At 50.1% G+C, this 22,362-nt stretch overlaps 2 protein-coding genes across 2 annotated transcripts; both read left to right on the top strand.

Moving 5' to 3' along the window:
• The first annotated feature begins 2,844 nt into the window (after positions 1–2,844).
• LOC137677004 (olfactory receptor 14A16-like) lies at positions 2,845–3,789 on the top strand. The gene has a single exon (XM_068424195.1). The coding sequence runs from the start codon at positions 2,854–2,856 to the stop codon at positions 3,787–3,789; it is 936 nt and encodes a 311-aa protein (XP_068280296.1). The 5' UTR covers positions 2,845–2,853.
• Positions 3,790–14,308: 10,519 nt separating this feature from the next.
• Positions 14,309–15,241, top strand: LOC137677024 (olfactory receptor 14A16-like). The gene has a single exon (XM_068424216.1). It carries the CDS (start codon positions 14,309–14,311, stop codon positions 15,239–15,241), a length of 933 nt encoding a protein of 310 aa, XP_068280317.1.
• The last annotated feature ends 7,121 nt before the right edge of the window (positions 15,242–22,362 follow it).

Here is a 22,362-nt window from a genome sequence, read left to right on the forward strand (position 1 = left end):
TGGTTTAGGCAAAGCTTTGTATTGAAACAAACAGCCTGCGGGGATGGAGAGATATCAGTAAGGGTAGTGAGCTGCTCAGGAGAGAGCAAGCTTGGTAAGCAGGGTGGGTGTCAACAGGTCCAGGAAAATAGGCACAAGCATCAGAAACCATGGGACATGCTGTGCTGGAGACAGCTTGGGGCTCTGGCAAGGTTGAAAGGCCTCAGCACAGCCCAGGTCTGTGTCTCCTGGACTATGGCTGTTCTCTCTGCACCTGATGCCTGTGAGGAGATATCTTACCATTAGAGCACCAGGACCTCATTGCCTCCTCGTGCCCACCCGTGAGCCTGGGAGGCATCACACCATGGTCCTGCTCTAGGCATCGCACATCCCCACATCACACTGCCCCAGGAAGAGCCCTGAGCAACGTGTGAGGGACAGGATCTCCCTTCGCGAGGGCTGGGAGTCAGGGCTTGGCCCTTTGTTTTCATGTAACACACCCAGGTTTCCTCAGCATCAGAGACACCTTTCCCTTGCCTTTGCCTTTCTGTCATCACTGCCTCCAGTTTTCTGCTCTAACTGGCCCCCAGAGAGGATTTGTCAGTGATGTCCCTCAGTGGGACCCATTAAAACTCTAGGAAACTTTGGAGTTTGCAGCTGACTTGGGCTTCTTGAGAGGTTTCTTCAACTTCCTCTCGGTGTCTAAGCTTCAGGGACTCAGCACCAAACCCACCCAAGGGGTCATTAGAATGCTTGGGCTGGTCCCTCTGCTGCTGAGCTGAGCTGGGTTCCTGGGATGGAGGGAGCTCATGGCAAGTGGGCAACGCTCTAGAGGGACAGCTCTGCCCAGAAGCAGCTCCTCTGCAGAGCGCAGCAGGGCTGAGGGCACTGCCTGCAGGCAGCGAGGGGAGAGGAGCCAGGCAGAGAGACGTTAGAGATGGTCAGGATTGGGAGGATGACTGAGAGCTCACTTGAGGAGAAATCTTTGCAACCCTTGACACGGTAAGGCTCTGGGTGCAGGGCAATGCAGCTGTAATTGCTGGAGACATCTCCTAAAGCTGGCACAGCCACAGCTTATGGGATCTGCAAGGAGGGGGGAAGGGGCGCTCTTGGTAGGCTATTTTGAATAGCTGTGAAGCCAGGTGTGCAGCCAGGGGTGCCCGGGGCTGTCCTGCAGAGCAAGGTCCCTGCACATCAGGGATCTGTGTGCTGGGGCAGGGTCTCTGTTGCCTGCCAGGGTCAGCACTCAGCCTGCACAGGAAGCTCTGCACGGCGCTGTGGGGAGAAGCTGTGGGTGGACGGAACAACCACCGGTAGTGCGAGGCAGGGCTGTTCTACTTTTGAGAGGGTGCTGCATGGGCCATGGATGTTCACAGCTCCAGATCAGCCCTGGGATATTTCACAGGGCACTTTTCAAGAAGCAAATCAAGGCAGGGGCTACCTGGGAGTAAAGGTGCTTTCCAGGGTCGGTGCTTTCAGTTCCCAGCTGTGATGGTAGGTAGAAATGGTAATGGAGCTGTCAGGTGTGCAGAAGAGAGGGAGACTCCTGCACTGTTACAGTGAGAGCTGAACAGGTTTTTCAAGGAACCTGATAAAGTCACTTCACCCACCTCAGCCTACGGAAAGCCTTAACATCCACTTTGTGGTCTCTTCAGGGTTGCTCTGATCTTCTCTTTAGGACGAACCAGAACACAGGTGTCCCTGTGGAGTGCCTTGCTGCCAGGAGGTGTCTGCAGGGCAGAGGTGAGCACACAGCAGATAAGATGGGGTCTGTGAGCAAGGACAGGGAGGAGATGCGGGGACAGAGAAAGAGCTCCCAGCAGGGACAGCTTCAGGCAGCAGAGAGATGGGCAGGGAGTGGGAAGAAAAGGCAACAAGCACTGGGGGAAGCTGTGTTCAGGAAGCTCTCTTGTGGTCCTTCCCTGTAGATGTCTGCTGGGCATTGTCTGCTGGGCAATGAGCTGACCCTCCAATGAAGACATCCCATCTCCAGGACCGCTGACTGTCTGCTTTGCCTGTCCTGCTGAGCTTGCCAGCTGCCCTCCAGAAGGGCACAGCTCTCGCGTAGGATCCTAGGGAGTGCTGAGCCTTTCCTTGGGGGTCAGCACTCTCCTCTCAGAGGCCTTTGCTTCTCTCTGAGAGGGGCTGTTTCCTGCCCTCTCCATTACAACTACATGTCTGTGCTGGAAAAAGAAGGGTTCACAGTTCTGCCCTTTGAAACAGGACTCCCCTGCTTTCATCAGGTCCAGCTGCTTTTTCTATAAAGAGTAATTTGTGTGTGCAGTCATCCTTGGGGTAGCAGAAGGGAAAGCCCTGGGCAGCTGAGAACAAGACTGAGGGACACTGCAGCTCTCCTGACTCTACACTGAGCCACAGAGAGCTGGGCCCTTTTGCCTGTCCTGCCTTAAGGATCGTCACACCTTCAGTCATAAAACATAAGGATTTCTACCCCTCAAAAGAACACTCACCATTATTCTTTTGAGTGGAAAATAAAAAACACAGAGAAAATTCTTATGAAGACTTGCTAAGCCTCTCTTCTGCAGCCCATGTTTTTCACAGTTGTGAATGCAGATATTGATTTTTTTTCCATTAAAGGTGGATTTCATCTGACATCCATTAGGAACATCAGAGCTGTCACAAACCAGCTCCCATGTACCCACTGCAGCAGTGCAAAGCTGACTCCTTGGTAGTACAGGGTCAGAGGTCCAGCTCCTCACAGCACACTCAGCCAGCACAAACCACAGAAAGGAAATGCCTTTCAGATGGGAGTGATTTCTATGAAAGATGGAGTGTTTTTTCTCAAAGTGTTTTTTCTCTGTCCTAAATTTTCCCTCTTTTCCTTCTTGAACAGTGTCCCATGCCCAGAGGGACTAAATGTCCAACAGCAGCTCCATCACCCAGTTCCTCCTCCTGGCATTCGCAGAAACGCGGGAGCTGCAGCTCTTGCACTTCTGGCTCTTCCTGGGCATCTACCTGGCTGCCCTCCTGGGCAACGGCCTCATCATCATCACCATAGCCTGTGACCACCGCCTCCACACCCCCATGTACTTCTTCCTGCTCAACCTCTCCCTCCTTGATGTGGGCTCCATCTCTACCACTCTCCCCAAAGCCATAGCAAACTCCCTCTGGGACACCAGGGACATGTCCTATTCTGGATGTGCTGCACAGGTCTTTCTGTTTGCCGCCTTCATCACAGCAGAATTTTATCTTCTCACCATCATGGCCTACGACCGCTACATTGCCATCTGCAAACCCCTGCACTATGGGACCCTGATGGGCAGCAGAGCTTGTGTCCACATGGCAGCAGCTGCCTGGGCCAGTGGGTTTCTCACTGCTGTGCTGCACACGGCCAATACATTTTCACTACCCCTCTGCCAAGGCAATGCTGTGGACCAGTTCTTCTGTGAAATCCCCCACATCCTCAAGCTCTCCTGCTCAGATGCCTACCTCAGGGAAATTGGGGTCCTTGTGATTAGTGTCTCTTTAGCATTTGCGTGTTTTGTTTTCATTCTTTTCTCCTATGTGCAGATCTTCAGGGCCGTGCTGAGGATCCCCTCTCAGCAGGGACGGAACAAAGCCTTTTCCACGTGCCTCCCTCACCTGGCTGTGGTCTCCCTGTTTATCAGCACAGCAATATTTGCCCACCTGAAGCCCCCTTCCATCTCCTCCCCATCCCTGGATCTGGTGGTGGCAGTTGTCTACTCGGTGGTGCCTCCAGCAGTGAACCCCTTCATCTACAGCATGAGGAACCAGGAGCTCAAAGAGGCCATTATGAAAGTGATTCAAACAGACGTTTTTCAACAGTCTTAAAGATACCACCTCTCTCCAAAAATGACTCTCAGATTATCTGTTTCCAACCTTTTTTTTTTTTTGAGGGTATGTTATTTATTTATTTAAGTATCATTATAATTGTCATTATTGCTGCTGTTATTGTAATTCATGGTTATTATGGTCCTAGAAAATATTTGCATTTACGTCACTGTATCTGAGTCTTCTACCTACTGTGTGTCACCTGGTACCCCGGTGCCTTGGTGTGTCAACACTGGCTCAGAGGGGGCTCTCTCATAGCATCTCTGCAATAAAATGGCATCTCCCCAGTGCAGTGCTTTCATGCTGGGCTCTTCTTCCAAAGAGGCCTGAGGAACTGACCCCTGAAATTCCTCTTCCTCCATCTGTTCAGGAATAAAAAGGTCAGATCATTTTAGAGACATAGGACTGGGTTTAGGAGTCACCATTTGGTGTCTGGTGAAAGTGAAGATGGTGAGTGCAACTGAGGGATATACCCAGGGCTTTCAGACAGGTGACACTGAAGATCCTCTTTCTGGGAGGGGAAACTAGAGCTGCGTGGAAGGCACGGTGGTTCTCCAGGGTCAGTGTGTTTCTCGGGTTGTGTTGGGATGGACGAGGTCAGCAAAGATGGGGTTTGGGGCCCTAAGTACAGGTCATGTGCAGACCTCCTCTGGGCACCCATTAGTACCTCCCCACCTGTCTAGAGCAGGAATTTTGCAGAGGGACACACTAGTCCAGGTGTGATCACATCATGGCTCACTGGAGGGAGATGAAAACTCAAGATGTCTGGGGTGTCCACGCTCCTCCTAACACAGTCCCGTATGCAGTTGGCCTTGTTCATGGTGAGCTTGCACCACTGGCTCACATGGCATCCCTTGTAGCACCCAGGCCTTTCTCCTCATGGTCACAACTCAGCCAGTCAGGACCCAGACTGCCCTAATAGATGGGGTTATTATTCCTGCCTGTTGCAGCACTGGCCACTTCTCCTTGTAAATCTTTACAAGTTTCTGTTGGCTGAATCCTGGAGTTTCTCAATGTCCCCCTGAACTGAAGCTCCATTTTACAAGCTGTTAATATTTGTGTGCAGATGGCTCACTATGGTTGTGGTGAGCCATCAACACAAGATCACAGCATAAGAAACTGCAGGTCACTACAGCTAATAAAAGGAGTTGCTAGTTTTGTACTGCCCAATGTAGGAATCTGCAGGACAACCCTCTTAGAAACACTATACGAGGGCACAAAGCAAGCAAAGTCAGGGGCAGTGGGGACGGAGCAGGGTTGGACCGTTTGTAGAGGAATGTATGAGGACGGTGAAAGAGAAGAACTCGGGTGGGAAAAGAAGGAGAAAGAAAACCACAGGTTAAGCTCAGATAAGATGAGGCCTGCTTAGATTTAGCTGCCTTGCAGCCCTGCATCAATGACTTCAGTAGGACAAAAAAGCCCCAGTTGACCACTCCAAACATGTCTGCTTACTTCCACGCTCATGGGGAACCTGAGTGCTCTCCCTACTGTCATCAAGGGAAGACCTGTGGTGGAAGAAAATGCACAGTCACTCATCCTGCAAGGGACCTCAAGAGGGCTCTAGGCCAAGGAAAAACATTGTCAGTGGAGAAAGGGCAATGAGGGGCGGGCTGTTTGCATGCCAGGCTGTGTTAGTGTAAGATGTACACCATTAGAGACACACAGACAGGACGGATCCCTCCAGGAGCTGGTGTTAGACCCTCCATCTAGGTCAGAACTGGCCTCAGGATTCCCTTATCCCCCCAGTTCCCCCATGCACAGACAAGCACACACACACAAAAATGGCTCTCTCCAGCACAGCAGCACAGAACCATTGAGTCTGGAAGGCAGCCAGCTTCCACCTTCCCTGTGCTTCCTCTTCATGCTTGATTTTTGTCACGAGCTCCTTTCTCATCCATGCCAGCCTCCCACAATGTTGCTTGACTTCCTGCATGTCCGGGTGTACTGTTCTGGAGCTTGAAGAGGACATCCTTGACTATCAAACACCTCTTCCTGCTTCTCTGCAGGACCGTATCCCATGGGATTCTTCCAAGCAGGTTCCTCAGCAGGCCAAAGCCTGCTCTCTTGAAGTCCTGCTCTTGGCCTTGTTCCCTTCCCTCAGGACTCTCAAATCTACTTTCTCATCCCTGACTGTTAAATCCCTGATGAGCCCTTCCATGTTTCTAAGTATCATGTCCTGCAGGACACACCCCCTCACTGGCTCTTCAGGCACCCTTCTCAGGAAGATGTTGCCAATGAACTCCAAAAACCTCCTGGATGGCTTTCACCTTGCTATGCTGCCCCTTCAACAGATATTGGGATAGTTTAGGTCTGCCATGAGGACCAGGGCCTGCAAACATGAGGCTTCTTCCAGTTGTCTGAAGAAGGCCTCATCTACTTCTCTCCCTGACCCAGGAGTCCGTAGCAAACATCCACCGACCATAACGTTGCCCATGTTGTTCTGTCCTCTCATGCTGGCCGTTGAGCTCAGGTGACTCATTGTCTGTCCCCAGGCAGAGCTCCATGCATTCCTGCAGCTCTTTCCCACAAAGGACACCTTCCTCTCCAGGTCCAGACCTATGGCCTTATGAGTACCAGACCCCCAAGACCCCACAGTTTCTCCAGGAGAGGGTATTTGTAGTGCCCTGTAATTCCTCATGCTTTTCTCTGGTGAGAGACACCCCAGTCAAGATGAGCCAGCTTCACGCAAACATTAAAAGCTGAACAAAGGGTGCCTTAGTACAGGGGGACCTTGAGAAACTCTGGGATTTGTCAAATGGGAATTACTTGGAGTTTTACAAGGAGAAGTGGCCACTCCTGTACTGGTGGGAGACAAGGGGCGAATAACCCCATACATCAGAACAGGCTGAGACCTGACTGGCTGAGCAGTGACCATGAGGAGAAGGGCCTGGGCACTATGAGGGATGCCCTATGAGCCAGTAGAGTATGGACACCATGAACAAGGCCAACTGCATATGGGGCCACATTAGGAGGAGCATGAGCCACTCAAACAACCTGAGTTATCATCCCCCTCAGCTCACCACTGGTGTGGTCCCACACACGTGGGTGTGTCCCAGTGTGCAGTTCCCCATTTTGGAGGAGTGGGGAGGAACTGGAGAGTGCTGAGTGGAGGTCTGCCAAGGCAGGGTTCGGGACCTGGTGCATATGACCTTTGTAGTGTCACTGAGGCACCTGGAGTTCTTTGGCCCAGTGGTGTGGAGGCTCCAGGCAGTATAGGAGTAGCCTGAGAGTGCTTGAAGGCTGGTTTCAGAGATGATGGAGCTTTTCTTTGTAGTAAGAAATAGCACAAGAAAGAAATACCACAACATGCATCTGAGGAGGTCCAGACTGGACATGAGGAGAAAGAAATGTCACTCGAAGGGCAGTGCTGTGGTGTAACAAGTCACCCAGGGTCAGCCCAAGGCTTTGTGTTTCAAGGAACAGCGAGGGAGGACAGAGAGATATCAGTAAAGGAAGGAAGATGGTCAGGGGAGAGCAAGGTGGGGTAGCAGAGTGGATGTCTACAGCCTGCAGGGAAAGAGACCCAGCTGATGTGACACCACAGGACAGGTTATGGTGGAGATGATAGAGGAATGTGGCAAGGCTGAAGCTGTCATCACTTTGTGGCTGTTGTCTCTGCCACTGATGCCTGTGAGGAGACACCTCATCCTTCCAGCACTGGGGCCTCATTGCCTCCTTGGCCATACACAGGAGCCTGGGAGGTGTGGTACCACAGTGTCCTGGTTTGGACTAGGACAGACTTTTCAGTTAAGTTTCTTCTAAGTGACTGCACTTTCTGAAGATGACTGCATGTGCTTGTTGTCGTGGATACCAGGGTCCCCACTGGGTCTCTCTGTTCCACAAGTGAAAGGGTGTAAATGTGTTGCACCTGCAGGGAGGAGCAGACAGGACAGCTGACCCAAAACTGGCCAACGAAGTATTCCATCCCACCCATTTGATATTCAGTTCAGAGCCAAGGAACCATGAAGGTCGTGCTCTCTTCCCCTATGGCCAACATCTGAGGAGGACTCTGCATGCGGTTCTGCCTTCAGTCCTGAATCCGGGTCCTGCCTGCTGTCACGTGTTCTTTGGGACTCCCCTGTGCCTGCCCTGCAGTGTCAGCGGTGACGTGATTGTCATCAGGGGGAACTCAGTAGTGTTTTTTTATGTAGTTCATTGTTTATTACACTATTTTTCATTGTTGTTGTTTATTAAAACTGTTATAACTTTCCAACCCATAAGTCTCTCTCACTTTTCTCTTCCTTTTCCCTTCTGGGGAAGGAAAGGGTTAATAGAGAGCATCTGTCATCAGCTTAACAGCCCACCCATCCTTAAACAATTACAGATGTAGAGAGTGATAAAGTCTCCCCTCAGCCTCCTTTTCTCCAGGCTAAACAACCCCAAGTCCCTCAGCTGCTCCTCATCACACTTGTGCTCCAGATCCTTCACCAGCTTCGTTGCCCTTCTCTGGACTCACTCCAGCACCTCAAGGTCTTTCTTTTAGTGAGGGGCCCAAAACTGAACACAGCATTCAAGGTGCGGCCTCACCAGTGCCAAGTACAGGGGGACGATCCCTGCCCTAGTCCTGCTGGCCACACTATTGCTGATACAAGCCAGGACACTCTTGGCCTTGGTCACCTGGGCACACTGCTGCCTCATATTCAGCCAGCCATCGACCAACACCCCCAGGTCCTTTTCCACCAGGCAACTTTCCAGCCACTCTTTCCCAAGCCTGTAGCGGTGCATGGGGTTGTTGTGCCCCAAGTTCAGGACTCGTCACTTGGCCTTGTTGAACCTCAGTACAGTTGGCCTCAGCCCATCAATCCAGCCTGTCCAGATCCCTCTGCAGAGCCTTCCTACCCTCAAGCAGATCAACACTCCCGCCCAACGTGGTGTCATCTGCGAACTTACTGAGGGTGCACTCGATCCCCTCATCCAGATCATTGACAAAGATACTAAAGAGAACTGGCCCCAATACTGAGCCCTGGGGAACACCACTTGTGACTGGCCACCAACTGGATTTAACTCCGTTCACCACAACTCTTTGGGCCTGGCCATCCAGCCAGTCTTTTCCCAGCAAAGTGTACGCCCGTCCAAGCCATGAGCAGCGAATTTCTCCAGGAGAATGCTGTGGGAGACGGTGTCAAAGGCTTTACTAAAGTCCAGGTAGACAACATTCACAGCCTTTGCCTCTCCATTATCTGAAGACCTAACTCTTCAGCAGAGTGCATTGAAGATCTGAAGTCCCTCCATCTCCCCTGTGTTTCAGCATTGAAGGTTACATTAGTCCAGTCGGAGATGTTGTTTTGATTCTCTGCTATTGATTCTCTACTATTTGATTCTTTCTATTGTTGTTTTGATTTGATACTTGTGTTCAGGGATCTGATCAAAACATCCATCTCCATTTGTGGAATGGTGACTGAGGTTGCTCGGGTAACCCTTGAGCTGATCCCCATCCACTGCTGGTTATCCTCCTTCACAGGAGGAGAACACAGGGGGCACCCCCTCAAAACAGGGGGCACCCCCCCATACTCATCCTCCCTGCCAGTTTCTTCAGCAGAGGCTGTATTCCTCCATTGCAGAACTCCATGTGAGCAATCTGACCCACCATATCTCATTGAATCCAAAACCCTCATGGTTGTGTGACAAGCCATGGGGCTCCAGCTCCTCCTGCCTGCAATCCACCTCCTCTGGGAAGTGCACAGTTGGGCCACACCAGCTGAGCTGTGACACCAGGGGGGAGACTTCTCACAGGGAACCCTGAGCACTGATCCTGACCAGAAGACCATTGTGCATTGAGCTGTGCTGTACTGCACATTCAGCCTGGCCTTCATGCCTGAGCTGTGATGCACAGATCCTTTGGCTGTGGGACAACTTCAGCAGCTCATTGTCACAGTGCAGCCTGCAGGCAGTTCCCACTCTGTACCAGCCCTTACACCTCCTGCGTGGCCTTGCCTGTATCTAACAGTGCAGCAAGACGTGAGAACATCATTTCTGTTTGACTGTAGAGATGATGAATAGAGTTGTTCCCTTGTAAGTAAATCCTAGAGTAGCTTGAATGACCAAAGCAGGAAACTGTCTTAAATGGATGGGGTCTACATCGTGTGCTGCATTTTCATCACAGGCCCATTCAATGCTACAGCACCTGGGGTTCCAGCCATTCAACGGGACCTGAGATGATCTGTAGGATTCTCCCCTTATGCTGCTAAACCTAGTGAACAGCATTTTAAAAGATACCTTACAGAGTCTGAGTGCCTTTCTTACCGGGATCACAACAGACCAGCACCTCCTGGGGAAAAACACTCTCTCAGCACCCTTGGATGCAGCCCCTCAGGTTCCCATGGACTGGTAAGGGTGTAGTTTGCTCACGTAACCCCTGGCTTGATCCCCATCCGCTGCTGCTTGTTCTCCAGAGTTCTTCTTCGAAGCACTAAGGCCTGAGAGACCTTGCTGGTGGTAACTGAGGCTGAGATGACGTAGAGTATCTCAGAACTACGTACACCTACTTTTACTAAATTTAGCAGTGGTCCCACATTATCTCTGTTTCTTCTTTAACTGTTCCTGAAGTAGCAACAGCTCATCTTAGTGCCCCTGAATTCCCTTTAGACTTTCAATTGACTTTCGCTATGAACCACTGCTGTGCTTGGAGGATGCTCTCTTTGAAGACAAGCTGTGTCCAGGCAAACTGTTAAAATGATTGTTCTGTTCCTTGATTGACTCATCAAGGGAGTGAGTAAAGATCCCTGCGTGACACGCTCTGTGTTCACGCAATGTCTGCAGCTGTTGGGTAGAGAAGGGACAGATCGTGCCTCTCTGATGGCATCTGATGGCTGATGCCTCTGACTGATGGCAACAGTCAATGACACACAGGCACCAAATCACACTCTGTGCAATGCTGTTTGGGGTGTCTAATGCACGTGCCCTGAATGGGAATTGCTTTTCTTGTAGGTGCTGTGATTTCCCTGCCAGCCCTGGAACCTCACGTAGCTCAGTGGCCTGGATTTGAACATTCTTTGAGTAGGTCTGCCCTGGATTCTGTAACACAATGTGCGGATGAACATGAGATAACTGCCAATATAGTCAGTAAAGATCTAGTAAATCCAAAAGAAGGAGAAGAGGAAGAGAGATACTGAGCTCTCCCTGTGGCATATGACTCCATTCCATTGCAATATCTCTATAGGCCACCCTGAACACAATGAGTAGGGATGGGTTCAGTTGCCCTTAATTTGGGCATCAGCTGTCATTTTAGGTGGCCAAAGGAAATTCCCAAGAGCTGCCAAAAAGTTGTCCCCAGATGTTTTCCTGTCTCTCCATCAGCCTGCAAGTATCTTTGATCTGTCTCTATTACCTGCACATAACTGACCACCTCTGACTCCTCAGATGTCACCAGACATTTGCATCTGAACAGCTCACTCCTGGCCTCCATCTCCAGTAATTACTATGGGAGCTGAGACAAGGAGCTCACATGCAGGTGCCTGTTCAATGAACAGCTGAACAGAAGCAAGAGGAATCCCATCTCCAGTAGGATTGTGGTGTGCATGGGAGGGAGCTGAGTCCCCTTCTAGCCCCAGGACTACAAACCAACAAATGAGATGCTTCTATTGACTCATCTGCATCCCTTCCATCAGCAGGGGTAAAGGAGATCATTCCCTGTCCCTGTCTGGGTGTCCTGTCTAACGATGGGACAATAAAAGTTCATACTTAGACCTAACTTTATCTCTCAGCTGGGAAATGTCACTGCAGGAAAGAAGTGTCTCTCCCCAACTGAGGACACTCTTCAGTTTCCTACTTTGAGGGCAGGGGACAGGAGCAGGGATGTGGTGGGGGAGGGAAAGAGGAACATCAGTGATTGCTTCAGCCTGTGTCACAGCATGTTCCCCTGGAGCCCCAGAGACACCTGGAGGGAGCCCAGAGGGGACAGAGGAAGAGACACCTTGGGCTGGTCCCTCTGCTGCTCAGCTGGGCTGGGCTCCTGGGATGGAGGGAGCTCATGGCAAGTGGGCAGCACTGCAGAGAGACAGCTCTGCCCAGGAGCAGCTCCTCTGCAGAGCGCAGCAGGGCTGAGGGCACTGCCTGCAGGCAGCGAGGGGAGAGGAGCCAGGCAGAGAGAGGTTAAAGGCAGTGTGGGGTGGGAGGGTGCTGAGAGCTCACTGTGGGAGAAATCTTACCAGTCTTTGACACGGTAAGTCTCTGTGTGAAGGGCAGTGAACCTGCAGTTTTTGGAATGATCTCCTAAAGCTGGCACATCCCACAGCCTATGGGATCTGGCATGAAGAATTCCAGTTCCTCTATTGTAGAAGATGAGGATGTGCTGCAAAGCAGGGACTCCCTGCTGCACCATCAGAGGGACAGGGCGTGTTGGCTGCTTTCTCCAAGGGATGGCTGCAGGGTTGTAATGCCAGGTGTGCAGCCAGGGGTGCCCAGGACTGTCCTTCAGAGCAAGGTCCCTGCACCCCAGGGGCTGTGTGCTGGGGAAGGGACTCTGCTGCCTGCCAGGATGAGCTCTCAGACGGCCCGGGGAGCTCCCTGTGGTGCTGCAGGGAGAAGCTGTGGGTGGAATAAGCATCTCAAGTAGGAGAGGGTTCTTCTGCTGTCAAGAGGGTACTGCATAGGTCAGGGCTGCTCACAGCTCCAGATCACCCCAGGACATTTCTGAGGAGACTTTTCAAGGGGAAGGTCAAGGCAAGGATTACGTTAAAGCTAAGGAGCTTTCCACAGTCTGTCTTCTCAGTTTCCTACCCTTAAGGAATTGCAGGAAGAAATGGAAAAGGAGTTCTCATGCTTGAAGAACCAGAGACTCCTGAGCTACAACTTCCAGTGACCAGCAGCCTCCTAAAGTGCCTTCAGCCACTCCTCTGCCTATGAACAACACCAGCATCACCTTTCTGCACCCATCAGGGTGTTTCTGAACTGACCCTCTCCACCTGTGAACAGGAACATGTGCCCAGAGAGTGCCCTGCAAACAGGCAGGTTTCTGTAGGGCCAAGGTGAGTGCACAGAGGTTGGGGTGGGGTCTGTGCGCACTGTCAGGGAAAAGACATGGCACAGGGAAACACCTCCCAGAAGGAAAACCTCCAGGCAGCAGGGATATGATCAGGGAGTGGGAGGAAACTTAAAACAGAAATGTTGTGGGAGGGAGAATTCAGAAAACTCTGTGTGACCCCCTCCAATGCAGACCTCTTCCTCTGAGCAAGCCCCCTTGCCTCCTCTCACACCCACCAAAGCCTCTGCCCTCAGGGCCGTGGGGTCCAGGACATGAACCCCCTCCTGTACAGCCAGAGCTCCAGCAGAGCCGTGGTGCAGCTCTCCAGCCACGTGCCCAGTTTCCTCTGCAGAGCACAGGGGCTGAGAGCAGCTGCCCGGCAATGCTGGTGTGTGGGAGGTGGCGTGCACAGCTGGGTCAGGGTAACGCTGTCCTGAGGGCCTGGCTGCCTCTGCCCTGGCCTCTCCCAGCCACACCCTCACTGGATTTCCCCTTGTTTCTCCACTTGTCTCTGTTATTGCTGTGGTTATTTCATTCTTGCTGCCAGGCTCTCTGGGGAGGTGGAGTTTCAGCTGCAGAGTCACACACTGATCTTGTGGGTCCTTTCATGCAGGTGTGTCCATGGGAACAAGTGTCCCAGCTTTCCTCTCACCTGTGGGATCTGGTCAATACAGTGTGTGGGGCTGTGATATGAGCTGACTCCTACAGAGATGCCCTTGTTAGGACACTTGTCTGTCCCCTTGAGATGTCCTTCCAAGCTGCGAGCTTCCCTCAAGGTTACAAACCTATCTCATAGCACCTCTGTTTTATCTTAAAGCCCCATGGAGAACGCAAACCTCTGCAACTGAGGAAATGCTGTGGGGTTGGTGAAATAATGCATGAGTGTCGTGGGCCGGAAGTGGGGTGTTGAGACCTTGAGAAAGGGTGAGACATATAGTGGTCTGCAGTGGATCCCTCTGCTCTCAGCAGCATCTGGTTATTTTTCAGGGTAACATGGGAGTGTGATAACACTCCATGTCAGAAAAGTGCAAGCCCAGAGAAACTGGGAACAGGACAGAGGGACAGACCAGCTCCCCTCACTCTGCGCTAAGCCACAGGCAATCCTCTTGCCTCGCAGGACTCGCTCTGTTCTCCCTGAGTGCAGCAGAAATGCTGAGGGTTTCTGACATCCAAGAATACTCCTCAAGTGAGATGGAGGGGGAGCTGTAAAAGAACCTAGAACTCTTAAACTGCCTTCTGCCCTCCCTGTTCCTTAGCACTGGGGGTGCAGACACTGACAGACCCTTCTGTGTTAGCAGAAGTTTCATTGGACAAAGTTGACCATCAGGACCAGTCCCATGGGCAGATGCCCTGCTCTTCATTACACATGTGGCCAGCACCAACCACGACTCCAGCCACGGAGCTGAAGGAAGGTCTCCTAGAATAACAAAAGGATGCCTGTGTGTGTTGCAGGGGGGGAGACTGTGGGAAATTACTTTGATTTTGCTTAGAGAATTCTCCCCTAACTTGTCACTGTCTTTTTCTCCTGTGTCAGTGTCCCATGCCCAGAAGCACCAAATGTCCAACAGCAGCTCCATCACCAAGTTCCTCCTCCTGGCTTTTGCAGACACATGGGAGCTGCAGCTCTTGCACTTCTGGCTGTTCCTGGGCATCTACCTGGCTGCCATCCTGGGCAATGGACTCATCATCACCTCTGTAGCCTGCAACCACCACCTCCACACCCCCATGTACTTCTTCCTCCTCAACCTCTCCCTCTTTGACATGGGCTCCATCTCCACCACTGTCCCCAAATCCATGGCTAATTCTCTCTGGGACAGCAGAGACATCTCCTACACCGGATGTGCTGCCCAGGTCTTTTTCTTAGTGTTTTTGATGTCAACAGAGTATTGTCTTCTGACAATCATGGCCTATGACCGCTATGTTGCCATCTGCAAACCCCTGCACTACGGGACCCTCCTGGGCACCAGAGCTTGTGTCCACATGGCAGCAGCTGCCTGGGCCAGTGGGTTTCTCAATGCTCTGCTGCACACGGCCAGTACATTTTCACTACCCCTCTGCCATGGCAATACTGTGGACCAGTTCTTCTGTGAAATCCCCCACATCCTCAAGCTCTCCTGCTCACACTCCTACCTCAGGGAAGTTGGACTTCTTGTGATTAGTGTCTGTTTAGTCTTTGGGTGTTTTGTTTTCATTGTGATGTCTTATGTGCAGATCTTCAGGGCTGTGCTGAGGATCCCCTCTCAGCAGGGACGGCACAAAGCCTTTTCCACGTGCCTCCCTCACCTGGCCGTGGTCTCCCTCTTTATTAGCACTGGCATGTTTGCCTACCTGAAGTCCCACTCCTTTTCCTCCCAATCCCTTGATTTCATGGTGTCATTTCTGTACTCAGTAGTACCTCCTGCAGTGAACCCCCTCATCTACAGCATGAGGAACAAGGAAATCAAGGATGTCCTTTGGAAAGTGATGACTGTGTTTTTTTCAAAGCAATAAAATGCCATCATCTTCTGCAGAGCAGTTACAATGTAGCTCATTACAGACCCAGACTGTCTTTTTTTTTTTTTTGTTGGCGGTGGTGTTTTTTTACTTGTGATAATGTTGTCATCCCCTTTCTAATTCACTGTCTGCTTTTCTTTTGTGGCTGTGTAAATGAGAAGCCGTGCTCTCTGTATATTTAAACAAAATAAAGGACCCTGTAGTGACTATTTCTTTCATGAGATCCTTCCTCCAAAGCCTTTGTGGAACTGCAGGGATAGTTCCTATGTGCATGGGTGGAGGGAAAAACTGCGGAGTCCAATGTGAATCAAAGTGAAGACGTTTATTAAGCATAAGCTGTCCCTTTTATACATTTTGTACTTTCCCTGGCTGTAAGCATGCGCATTGCTACTGGTTAATATTACTAAACATACTCTTCTTTGATGTGTTGATTGGTCACTGCTCTGCCACTGGTCCTTCCTTAATTGGCTCCATCAGTTCTTGTTTCTTCTCCTCCGTGTTCGGCTCCCACCGGCTACTCCCTCAATTCTTGTTTGCTCAACTGCTGTTTTTCCTCATCTCTTCTCTCCAAGGTCAGCTTGTTGACACTAGCTACATGAATCTTGTCATGCAGCTAGGCCCTCACTCCATACTCTCATACTTCTGGCTCATTACATGACCATTCTGCTCCAAAAGCCCCTCTACAATTCCTCCTTTCTTTTCTTGAGCCAGAAAGGCCGTGTTTATTGTCCGCTGCAGGGCCCTTTGCAAGCAGGAGAATAAACACGGTAATACAAGCATGGTAATACAAATCACAAACAATCCCATCAATAGCATTTTAATCAATCCGACCAGCCATCCAGGAATCCATGCTGTTCCCGTATTTTCTGTGTGGTATCCATGAGCTCTTTGATCTGCTTATGAATTGACTTGGAGTGATCATTCAGATCCATGCAACGCATCCCATCAAAATCCTGACATCCGTGACCGTGCACTAATAATAAAAAGTCTATAGCAGCTCTATTTTGTAAGGTAGCATGTCGGATACTATCTACATCATTGGCTAATGTTCCTAAAATTCTAGAAGTTTGATCAGCTCTTTTTACAACCTAGCAAGCTAAATTTCACAATTGTGTTAATCCTTGTGCAGCATCATTACATTCTATCCCTATGTTAGTGACATTTCTTTTTTACCTGGCCTTATGTAGGTTAGTATGGTTAGTATGACTTTTCGTGTAGGCATTAGTAGACTTAATTTACCTATGTTACACAGACCTCCCAGTTTCTTACTGGGCAACTTTGGCCAAGCCCTATGGCCACAAATTAGGAATAAAGCCTTTGGTAATTTTTGCTTTCAGATCTGTTTAAGGGGACCCCCACTAGACATGTATGAAAGGGTTGTTCAGGCTGAGCTAAGGAGGCACAAAACTGTGTCGGGTTCAGGCTCCGCATCAGAGTCACCCAAACGTTGTGACTCCCCTTCCACGGTGTCGGTGGAAGGACTATCGGTTGATGACCTTTTGTCAGGTCCAGGATCCAAAGCAGGCTTAACACAGAAAAACAACCCCTTGCTTCATCATGACTGCGCCTTTTGCTCCCTTTTCTATACCTCCCACGCAAGCCTTTTTTCACACTTCCCGCAGTCAGGGCACTGGATCTCTCGCGAGGTCAGTGTTCCGAGGCAGATCCTGAGTTGGCTCCTGTAGTTCAGGTTGTTTTTGTAGCCATGGCTTCACTCACTTAGCTGGTACCCATTTGGCTCCTGTATCTGTAACGACACATGCATGCCCTCAACCCAACGTTATTAATTTCATTGGACCTTCCCACACACCAGTCACCCCATTTTTTACCATCACTTTGGCTTGTTCCTGTTCTTTCTGAAAAGCCTCCATACCTCCCTTTAACCCTGCACCATGTTTTACTGCTGGAGGTACAGAGTAGTCCTGTGGCAAGCATAAAAAGTTTAGTACATAAAGGGCTTTACACAACCTGTCAGGAGGAGATAGCCCTGGCTCTCCCCCTTTTTGTTTTTGTAAAAGGTGTTTCAGAGTTTGATTCATGCGCTCCACAATAGCTTGTCCCGTTGGTGAATGTGGGACACCTGTTATATGTGTTATACCCCACAGTTGGAAAAAGTCCTGTGTGGCAAGTGCCAGCATAGCCTGGGCCATTGTCCGTTTTAATCGTCTGTGGAATGCCCAGGGCTGCAATAGCAGAACGCATGTGTCGTTGAACGTGTTTGCTGGATTCGCCTGTTAGTGCTGTAGCCCAGGTAGCAAGGGAGAAACAGTCAACACTCACGTGGACATATTTCAGCTGTCCAAATTCGGGGATGTGTGTTACATCCATTTGCCATATCTCCAACAGTCCAGTACCGCGGGGGTTGACACCAGGTTCTAAACCACCCCCAAGATGTTGACAGTCTGGACAGGACTGGACTATCCCACGTGCATCTGCACTGCGTAGCCCAAACTGACGCCGCAGTACCTTAGCAGATTGATGGAAAAAGGCATGGGATCGTTGTGCTTGAGCGAAGCGATCAATTGAAGGTGCAGCCCAGGCAGGTGCGACAAGTTTGTCTGCCCGAGCATTGCCTTCAGCTAAGCCTTCCAGGAGTCCTGTGTGACTACGGATATGTGTGATAAAATATGGATGCAGTCGCTCTGCCAGCAAAAGCCATAATTCTTGAAAAAGTTGGTATAGTTGTCCATTAGCTATCTCTTTGAGCAGAGCACGCTCCATCCTCTGGACAATCCCTACGACATATAAAGAGTCACATACCACATTAACAGGTGCTGTGTTCCATCGCCGGAAGACCTCCACCACAGCTCGCAATTCTAATTGTTGTGTAGACCCTTGAATGTCAGATAAAATTACATCATGCCACTTCCCATTGTCTAACCATGTTAGTGCTGCTTTTTGAGCTTTGCCTCCAGCATCTGTAAAAACGGTGACACCACTGACCGGACGTTCTGACCTTTTTGGTAATTCTTCCCATTGACCCAATTGCAGCACAGAGAAGTATTTGTGAGGGGGTAGATGTACCTTCAACTCGCCCCTATAATCCAATAACGCAACTTATAATGGTATGGAATTTTGTAATGCCCATTGTAGATACTCTGCAACCAGTGGAATAACCAAAAAAGCAGGTTCGACGCCTGCTATCTCTACAACCCTCTGCCTTCCTTTCATTACAAGTTGTGCTATGGCCTCTACTTTCGTAGTGATGGTACGTTTTGGTTGCATAGGCAAAAAGATCCATTCCAGCACATGTAGAGGATCCTTGTCAGTAACTCACTGCATAATTAATGCCAGGAGGTGGCGATCGTGATTGATAACCAATACTCCAATACTGTAATCTGGGTCCCAACGGTGAGTGTATGCCATAGCTATTTTGGTACTCAGGTGTTTCAATGCCTGCTCAGCTTCCTGTGTCAATGTGCGGGGGGCATCTGCACCGCCTCCTCCCTTTAGCAATTGCATCAAAGGTGCCAATTCAGCATTGGTGAGACCACACAGGGTTCGCACCCAATTGAGGTCTCCCAACAGTTTTTGTACATCATTTAAAGTACTGATATTCACACGAATTTCTAGTTTTTGGGGTCTAACAGTTGTTTTGGTAATTTCCCACCCAAGGTACTTCCAGTTTTCCTCCTGTTATACTTTTTCTGGAGCTATTTGCAATCCACCTTTTGCTAGTTCAGTCTGCAGTGTATTAATCAATTGTTTTTTATCCAATTGTTTCCCTGCTATTAGAATGTCATCCATATAATAGTATATAATCAAATTTGGAAAATTCCTTCGCACAGGAGCAAGTGCCCAGGCCACATACATTTGACACATTGTCGGTGAATTTTTCATTCCCTGTGGTAACACAACCCAATGATAGCGTTTCATAGGTGCAGCTTTGTTCACTGATGGCACTGAAAAAGCAAATTTCTGATAGTCATCAGGGTGCAAAGGGATGGTGAAGAAACAATCTTTTAAGTCAATGATTAAAATGTCCCAATCTTTAGGGATCATATTGGGGGATGGGAGCCCTGGTTGTAGGGTTCCCATATCATCCATGACCTCATTGATTTTTCGAAGGTCATGTAACAAACACCATTTGCCACTTTTTTTCGGAATAGTAAATATTGGGGTGTTCCATGGGCTTGTTGTGGGCTCAATATGACCTTTTTCCAGTTGCTCCTGTACCAAGCTTTGAAGGTGGGCAATTTTTTCTGCAGACAGCGGCCATTGATCAACCCAAACTGGGGTTTCTGTTTTCCAGGTTAGTTTTAGGATTGGTCGCCCTTCATCAATGGCCGCCTCTAAAAACCCTCACTGTTAGTTACCAAACGTGCCCCTAATTGACTTAATGCATCTCTCCCCAGTAAACAAATGGGGACAGGCATCACATATGGTCTTACTGTACAGGTACTCCCATCCTGCAATTTGCAACAAATCACATTTGTACTGATTTTAGTGGTCTGTATTCCCCCGACCCCCAAAATGGGCGTAGGGGGGATCTCCAATGGCCACGAATGAGGCCACGCTGCTTGACTGATTATTGTAACGTCTGCTCCAGTATCAATCAGCATAATTACCACGCAAGTTTTCCCACCAGGTTCTTTTAGTGTTACCCGTTCTGTTGGTTTTGCCTTGCTGATATCCATTGCCAGATAAATGTCAGCCTGGCCTGTTGATCCAAAACCCCCAGCCCCTCTTATCTGATTCCCAGCTGTGGGTACAGCTGATTTAAAGGGGACCAGTTGTCCAATTTTTTCTCCTTTGGGTATATGAATTGGTGGCAGGGGGGTCCATACCATAATAGATATGACCCCTGTAAAATCGGCATCGATTATACCGGGTAAAACGAAAAGACCTTTTCGGGTCGTAGAGGATCGCCCGATAAGTAAGGCACTCAACCCGTGACCCAGTGGGCCTTTCATATCGGTGGGTATACATTGTACTTGCGGGTCTATCAGAGTCACCTCTACTGCTGTGGCAACGTCCACCCCAGCACTCCCTCTTGTGGCGGCGGCGACGCCATCCAGGCAGCCCGGGTGGAAGACCTGTTTTGTGTCCTCGCGCCGGGTCTCCTCACGCTCGCCTCCCCGTTTCCCAGCCGAGTTCCCTGCTTAGTGAATCTAGATCGGCATTCATCTGCACGGTGACCGTATTTCCAGCAGCGATTGCAGGTCCCTGCAAACCCGTTACTTTTTACTCAGCATTGAGCCTTAAGGTGTCCCGGTTTGCCACAGCTGTAACATTTTGGTCCCTGATCGTACTAGAGGTTTCACCGCAGCCACAAAGGCTGACGCCATGTATCCTGCTGTTTTTTCCGTTGTTCCTACGCGCTCACACGCATCCATCATTTCTGCCAGGCTAGAATTTTTGGGTAATGTCTGTAAGATGCGCTTACAAGTAGGATTAGCATTGTCGACTGCCAACGACATTAGCAACGCCTCTCGAGCTACATCGGTCAGCGATGCCCTTTCCAATGCTTCACGCAATCTTTCTAAAAATGTCATATAAGGCTCAGATGGACCTTGCCTTATTTTTGTATAGGCAGGAATTACTTTCCCATCTTCTGGGAGGGTTTTAAAAGCCTCTCGGGCTAAGGTGGCAGTAAGTGCCAAGGCTTCTGGTCTAAGTCGTGCCTGTCGTTGTGGATCACTAAACTGCCCTTCTCCCACCAGTTGGTCAAATGTTATCCCTAAAAGTGGATCATTATCTCCCCTCCCCAGGTTTTCCACCGCTGCAGCCTGTGCTGCGTCATGCCACCTCGTCCGCCACAAGAGTTCCTGCATCGGGGTTAAAATCATAGCCATCAATTGCTTAAAATCAAAAGGTGTTAAAAGCGTAGACATAAAGATACTATTTATAAATGCTGGGGTATAAGGTGCATGCAACCCATTTTGTTGTACCGCTTTCCGTGCCTCCTTAACAATCTCCCACTCTAATCCTACCCAGTGCGGTGGTTCTCTCCGATTTCCCAAAATAACTGGGAAAGCTGTGGGCAGAATCTCCCTCTCCACTAGCGCATTCTGTATAACTCCTCGCCACCGTAATCGCGGATCGTCTCCTCCCCCGTCCCCCATGACAGAGTGCATACCAACATTCCCATCCATGTTTCTCACGCGGCTAGTCCCAGCTGCCTCAGCACCCCCCCCCCGGCCCCCCTGGCGCCCCCGCGTAGGCGTTCCCTTTCTTCTTTTCTCCTCTGCTCCTCCTTATGTTGTCGCTCAGTTAAGGTCGTCTGTCTTTCCAGGTCTTGTAATTTTGCTAACAATTTTTCCTCCCAAGTCACCGGATCCTTAAATTTCCCTGGACCGCCAGCAGGCGATGGGGGAGACGATGGGGGCAGAGGGGGATATTTGTATTCGGTGCGATTTGCGAGATTGGCGGCTCGCAGAGGCTTGAAGGGTGGGGGGGTGGGCTCGGGTTGATGCTCATCAACCTCCATTTCCTCCGGTTTAGGGGGCTCCCCTGTTGGTTTAGGGGGTATTTCAATTTTCTCCTGCTCTTCTGGTGGTGCGGAGGGGTTTGAAAAAACTGGTATTGGTGGCTGACCAAAAACACGAAGACCTCTCTCCCCAGGGTTAACCTCTGTTGGACGCAGAGCCGTAAAAGCCCCTGCTGCAACAGCCCTCTCTGCTTTCATTTCTTGAAGAGCAGTAAGAACAGCCCTCCATGCAGTTGCCAGTTCTATTGCCTCCTTTTCCCCACTGCTTATCGAGTCCCATCAACCCTTTCCAATATCTTCCCAAGTGTCCACCTTAAAAGCGTTCTGGGGGTCCGAAGGGAATCCATACTCTCGACACCAAACAGTCTCCGGAGCAAATGCTCATCGTATTTCACTCCTCTCTTAGAGAGGATATGTAGGAGGAGCCTTACTATCGCACTTTCTTCTTTACAAATATTTTGGCCCATCTCCTTTTTCCCCCGGCTGCTCACCTCACTAAGTGTCCCGTTGCAACGTTCTTTTCTTTTCTTGCGAGTCGTCCTCCGTCTCGCCCCGGTCTTCAGACCTGCTGAGCCGTACTCCAGCCAGTGTACCTCCTTCTGGGCTATTCCCCGAACTTGCCGTCGATCAGCGTCTCATCAGGGTCACCATCTGAGGAGAAGGAACACGCCTCCACACAATCCAATGT

This window comes from Nyctibius grandis (genome assembly GCF_013368605.1).
Source record: "Nyctibius grandis isolate bNycGra1 chromosome 34 unlocalized genomic scaffold, bNycGra1.pri SUPER_34_unloc_1, whole genome shotgun sequence".
NCBI lineage: Eukaryota > Metazoa > Chordata > Aves > Nyctibiiformes > Nyctibiidae > Nyctibius > Nyctibius grandis.

What these genes read in the sequence shown, in the direction of transcription:
- LOC137677004 (XM_068424195.1), top strand. Translation starts at nt 2,854, where the DNA reads ATGTCCAACAGCAGCTCCATCACCCAGTTCCTCCTCCTGGCATTCGCA.
- LOC137677024 (XM_068424216.1), top strand. Translation starts at nt 14,309, where the DNA reads ATGTCCAACAGCAGCTCCATCACCAAGTTCCTCCTCCTGGCTTTTGCA.